The following is a 6,635-nucleotide window of genomic DNA, read 5'->3' as shown; positions in this document are numbered from 1 at the left end:
TTAATGATTCTATGGTTCTATGATTCTCCAGAAGATGTAATTACCAACATAGCTATTACAACATGCTGAGGCTGTTATTTTTTCTTAAGAGCTGAGAGATTGGTATTTCATTTCTTTTTTAATAATGTGACTTTTACTAGGGCAAGTGGGTTGTCAATTAGTACTTCATTATGTGCTGACATTGAACAAAGTCCCCACTTCAGAATTACCTATTCAAGAAAACAGTTAAGATTTGGTTGTCTGACTCATTTAGGTACTTGAACATCCTACCAGCACAGAATTATACATAAAGTATGTTTAACAAGTTCTGCTGCTTTGAATAATAATGAGTCTAATGAAGTAATGGAATAAATATTTTTGTGGCTCTTAAGGGACAATTATGTTTGTAGAGCATGAACCCTTGTTCTGCAGTTATCAAAACATGGTCGAATTGCTAATAAACATGTGTTGACAATAAATATCAATTGATTTAAGTGTAATAAGATGCTTGGGTGTCACTGGACTCGGAGTTGGAAACCTACTGAGTCCTGCTCCTCTCCAGGGAGTGAATGTGTCCTCTGCATTACTTTTAAAAATAAATAAAAAAAAAATTAGAAGTTGGTATAATTTCTAGCAGCCTCTACTAATCTTACGACGATCCTATGTACAGATACGTGTGACTAGGGGTGAAACATCACACAGGTTTCTTGGCACAATGTGATACAACTCAGTGCTGCCATAAGCTAGGAGTTTTGTGTCTGGAGCAGTTTTGTCATAAAAAATTTTTCATAACGTGGTGTTCTAAGTCTTTTCAAAGCATAGGCGTAATACTTGATCTGATCTTGCATGATCCGTTCGCTTACCTTCCTTGATTACGCAAGATTACAGAAACCAGAAACATTTTAGAAGGTACTTGCAGTAAACTGCAGTGAATGCAGTCAACAGACATGCGTTCTGCAGATGAAGATCAATTTTTTTATTATTTCTTGCATGTTGACTTCAGGTGAGGACAAGGTCTGTTTTACCTTATACAGATGCCTCAGGTTCCTCGTGAATTCACAAACCCATGTCTTTTAATTGTCATGGGTATCACATGAACTTCTAAATGCTTCTGTTCCAAATGCATAAAACAGTTGTTGCAGGCTAGAGGCAGTGAAAATGATGCTTACGTTACTGTTACTCCACACTTTGAAATCTTTCTTAGCAAGATGCTTGAGACTTAAAACTTAGCTTATTAAATGGAAGGAGAGAACCCAATGGGATATGCGGTTTTCATATCCTTGCTGTTTGTATGTGCAAGAACACATTTCTTTGTTCTCCTTTTTGGGCAGAATAAAAAACTTTTAAATAAAGCTGAATTACGTTTTCTTGCTCCATTTTATTGCAATGGCATGTGTATTTCGGTTGGTGTAACTTCATTACTTGGTACTAAAGCAATGAGGTAAATATATGTATTAGCATGGGAAGGGAGAAGAAAATGCTGTTTCAGGAGACAGAAAAGTCTCAGTTGCTAATTTTAAACTTTCTTTTATATGGCAAACTATAAACAGGCAATAAAAACATTTAATTTGCAAATTACACAGTTCTAGATTGGTTTAAAGTTGAATATATTTTTCTTGTGTAGTCAGGTTTTTGTAACATTTTAACCAAAATATTTTCATCGTTATGATTAGAGACTTTGCCTGGCATAGTTAAGTAATAAAATTGCTCATTTCCTACTGGAATGGTAGGATTTCAGATGAAAAGAGATAAAAGTGGGGCATAACAAATCATAATAAATGCAAGTAAGAAGTAAATAGATGTAGGCAAGAGAAACTAGTTAAAACACATTTTGTTGACCAGTTTGAGAAAGTAGAGAAAAAGTGTGTTAAAAATCTGATAAGACAATCTGTAGATCAATATATAAAATGCAGAAGTATTTTGTATGTTTCTGCCCTTTTCTTTCAGACAAAACAATGAGATATTGTCATCCCATAGGGCACTGAAAAGTGAGTCCTGTTCTGACTCATCGCTTTTCAAAACCATCTTCTGTCCTCCTCTTATCTTCATTCTTTGTTTCCAGTTATATTTTATCTATTAAGACATTTCAGAAGGATAAGAGCCTCTGATTTCAGAGATACAAATCATCTGTAAAAGTAAACAATCTTTTCCATTATTTGCCCAGCTTTTACAGTGTTTTATTTACCCTTTCAGTTTTCTGAGAACTTAATGTTCCTTCCCAATGATTTCATGCAATAGCAAGTTTTGTTAGAAGATACAGCACTACTCCCTAGTGTTATTGCTGTTAGGATAGTGGCTTTATTAAAAAAAAAAAACAAAAAACAAAAAAACAAAAAAAAATACCCAAACAACCCCAAACAAACAAACACCACCCCCCCCCCGAACTAACAAAAAAACCCACCTCAACCAAAAAGAAACAATCTCTCCTGCTATTCTACCAAGCGTGACTGGCTTTGACCTTTAGTATTCTGAATGTGCTACAGAGATGCCTGAAAATCAGACCAGGACCTCATATATAAGCAGCGAGTACTTTCCAAGTTCAGAGATTTGGACTTCATTGTCCAAATGTGTAACGCTAATAGAGAACTCGTTACTATTTTGCATGGTGATTTTTAATTATTTTCGAAGTGGTGCCAGGCAATGTGTAAAGAGAATATACAAGTATATAAATGAATTAAGTGATGATATTTCTGCAGCTGTGTGATTAGTCTGGTACTTCAACCACTCTAGAAGGTAGGACGGAGAGCTTCCTGCTAATTAGTGAAAAATTATTCTTTTATTGTAGTGCGGCTCATATTCTTCATTTTCTGATGGATTCTGCATTGCGTCTTGTTTTCCAAAAAAATATTCCCCTGTGACAGCAGTCTTCATCTGCAATCAGTGATTAATAACTTCTGCAGTACAAAATTGCAACAGATCAAACCGCAGAGCTGCAGTGGGTCCCCGCTGGGTACCTGCGGGATAACAAGGACGTGCCTTTCTGAATGCCTCGGCGTGTCCTGCAGGTCACGTCCCTTCCCAAGGTGCTCCCAGCCCAGTCCCATCCTGCTCGTGCAGTGTGTCGGACAGCTGAAAGACAACTGACTTTCCGAAGGACTATGTTTGCAATAAATGAATGTACGTGCTTAGAAAGCAGTCATAAACCAGTTCATCTTAATTACAGAAATGATAGGTATTGCGTAAGATTTATGACATCACGGTTGTGATGTAAGAGGGCAAAATTTGCTCTAAATTAATTTTATATGTAAAATAGATTTTTTTTTTCTGTAAATTTTAAAATCTAAATTGCGTAGCTGTATTCATTCTAGTGTAGAATAGCATGTCTCCTCTCCTCTGAAGTACCAGTTGAAAGACCTGAGCTTACTGTGTGAGTGAAAACATAGACCCTGACAAGTATCTGCACCGAAGTTCAGTTGGAAAGCTGAAAATAGCCCTTTTAAGAAACCCTTCTATGAGTTTTATGTGCATAACAAAGAATAATAGAACAGCATCTCATTGCGGCAATAAATGTATTTTTTTAAATGAAGCATTGAAATTCTAATCACTCTTGCTCAGTGTTCTGACTGTAACAGCTGTTGCTTTTCAGTATTAAAAAATATTATATTTTGGGAAATAGCTATTGTTGGTCAACTCACTACTCCTATTATGCTTGGTTATGAAGACAGCCTTATTTTAAAGACCGTGTGTGTTAGTATCCTTTACAAGGTTATAAACAAACATTTTTTTTTTTAAATTGTCTTCTGTTTGGTTTTATTATGTAAAAATACATGGTATTCATGGAAAAATCTTTCTTAGTGTAGAACCACAATCTTGGTTTGTATTGAATGTTATATCTAGCTTAATTCAAGGATATAATGAGGCCATACTTTCTTAGATCTTGAGTCGCCAGTTAGAGGGAAAGTTAATACACATTTATGATAAAACACTGCTGCTCTGCAATTTTGCATTTATGTATACTCGGTAGCATTTATTTCCCCTCTTACACAGCTTAAAATGATCCCAGAAGACCTGAAGCCAGGCAGAGCAGGGTGCTGGGTCAGTACGCTGAGGTGCAAAGTGCTTGCCTTCGCCAGAGCTTAGCGATGTTACAAGGGATTCTGCTGCGGGGAGATGGTCGAGCGGTTTCTTTTCTGTTTGAAAAGATATATATCTGTTTTCTGAATAGCTGTGTCATTAGCGTTATTTTATGGTTGGTTAGAGGAGCTCAGTAGGATCTTGATGCTATTTTCATCGGAGCCTTCATTTCGGAAGAAACGGTGGCTTAAGGACCTATTTTTAAGTTACGCTTATGACTCGTTTTTGGTTATCAAAATTAGGGTAGCATAAGCCCAGTATAAGAACAAAATTAGTCATAGGATCTGTTTAATTATGTTCGTGTAAATTAGTTCGCTTCAGTCCTAATTTTGTCATCCTCCCTCTTCTTGAACAGCCATTTCTTTTGCACCTGAGCCACTGAAATCGCTGAACTTAGTATGCAACTATGAGATGTGATATCAGGATTTGAGAACTCTGAACTCCTGTATATTTAGTCTTTTCCGTTTCCTAATATCCACCTCACCTTTCTTTCAAAAACAGATCTTGAAAACTCCAGGACGAAAATGAGAAGCGCGGTGTCAGTTCGAGAGGGGCAGGGAGTCGTGCTGCTCTGCGGACCACCCCCCCGGGCGGGAGGTAAGGGACCTTCCAGGCTTTGTGCTTCAACCAGAGCTGATTGACTGTAAAGTGGAGTATCTCCCCTGAAGAGAGATCCTTCAGAGAGAGCAAGAATGAAACCTGATTTCTGAAGTAAACACAGAGAGAGAAAACAAAACCAAAAGAGAGGGAGGGAAGTACTTACGAGGATTTACTTTTATCTTGAAATGCCTTTCTAGCTCCTAGTAATTTCTGTGCACTTAACATGGCTGACTTTTATGATGTTTCCAGTAATTATTTCCAGTAATTAATTGAGTATCTTCTGGAGTTAAATTCTGCCCAATTTCACAATTGCTGAGCCTCGATAAATCTGGTTTTCTCTATGACTAGACAATTGCAAAGAGTAGATTGTTGTCTTTAATTTTGCTAGTATCTGCCTGTTTTCTTGCAATCAAGACATTTGATAGTGTAATGTAATGATGCTGGTGTAATTTAAAACACTGCTGTCTCTGGCGGGGGGGCAAGAAAACTGGATGTATGGATTCTTGGTGGACCAAAAGTTATCATTCATTCTCCATCTTCAGTCTTTGACTAACTGCTACTGAGCCTCAAGTAATGTTTGAAAGTAACTGGGTTTATTTGTTTTTAATTGATACACAGTCTCGTTATTGAAGGGCTGTGATGTTAAACATCAGATTTGATTGCAAAGACAAGGTAATATAAGCCAAACATGGAATCCAATAATATAGGTATTGTGGCCTCTTAAATTTGGCGGAGTCCAAGCAGACGCAGCCATAAAGTGGCAATTTTACAACTGTCTGAGCTTGCAGAATTTTTCTCTCTCTAAACTGATACATACTCTTAAATCATCTTTATAGCCTTACAACAGCTTTGTCTTTTCAGCTGCTGAGAAAATAGGTCATTCTACCAGCTATCTATAAGAATTAGAATGATTAAATTTTGCTTCTGTGTGCAGTCCAAAGTCTGAATTACCCCAGCCATTCTCGTACTCGCATCCTGTGCATGGGTATACAGCCGGAGGTGGCTGTACTCAGCCAAACTGACTACAACTCCTCACTGAGTCTGCAGTGTTTAAGTTTGAGGTGTTAAACAGGAGGTGATACAAAACATGCTCATACTGCTAAGAACGGTGGTTCACATTAACACATGGAAGAGGTGGGAATTTCTTTGGCAGTCAGCAGATGGGATATGATTGACAGGCCCCACACTAATTGTGTTATTCACGCAAAAAGGAGAGAGCTGAGGGCCTCCTGAACTATGAAATGGAATTGAGAATTAGTACCTGAACTATTTAAAATCCTTGGATTTGTCTGAGAGTTGGAGGATTAACAATTAAAGTTCTCAGGAGACATAGAGCAAGGTGGAAAAAATCCTTCCTCTTCTTTCTTCACTAAAATAAACCTGTAGCATGGTGACATCAAGCATACAGTGCCTCTAGATCTGGCACGGTAGGATGCAGGTCAGTAAGTCTTAGATAAAATACCCATCCATTAAGCAGAAGTAGTTTGTTAGGAGTAGCAGGGATGGTTTAGGAAGAGCTGACCTGGCCTGAGGGCTCTGAGGACTGTTCAGCCCTTTCCGGATCGGTGATCTGATTATTTTTGTCTTTTTTTTTTTTTTTCCTTTGGTTCTGTATTTGTTGCACTGAGCTATCAAATTAAATTCAGACAACACTAATTCTAAAAACTTTTCTCTTCCCCTTTAACCCCCGAAATACTGTTCTTTTGTATTCTGCCATGTCGTGCAATTTCTAAGTTCTTGCTAGCTTGATAGGGATTTGCACTTCTTACATTCTCTGTAAGGAGTCTTCAAGAAGAGACTTGATTAGATTGTGATTATTCCTCCATATACAGCAATCCAGTTACAGTAGAAACCAATGTTCATTCCAAAAGAAATGCCAGTTCATAGTATGGAAAAAGGAAATTGCTTCCCTTCTACAATTTGGCATATTTTTTTTCTTTACTTATAGCCACAGATATTTACATAAGAAATATGAATATCCC

General features: G+C 37.3%; 1 protein-coding gene across 1 annotated transcript in view; it reads left to right on the top strand.

Moving 5' to 3' along the window:
• Positions 1 to 2,963: 2,963 nt before the first annotated feature.
• LOC104071985 (contactin-3-like) overlaps positions 2,964 to 6,635 on the top strand; it is a 29,061-nt gene continuing 25,389 nt past the window's right edge. The window contains exons 1-2 of the mRNA XM_009578138.1: positions 2,964 to 3,096; positions 4,555 to 4,650. Coding sequence (XP_009576433.1) covers positions 2,964 to 3,096; positions 4,555 to 4,650 — 229 coding nt within the window. The remainder of the gene's footprint in view (positions 3,097 to 4,554; positions 4,651 to 6,635) is intronic.

Source organism: Fulmarus glacialis, unplaced genomic scaffold, assembly GCF_000690835.1.
Source record: "Fulmarus glacialis isolate BGI_N327 unplaced genomic scaffold, ASM69083v1 scaffold47825, whole genome shotgun sequence".
Taxonomy (NCBI): Eukaryota; Metazoa; Chordata; class Aves; order Procellariiformes; family Procellariidae; genus Fulmarus; species Fulmarus glacialis.
This window is presented reverse-complemented; position numbering and strand designations above follow the sequence as displayed.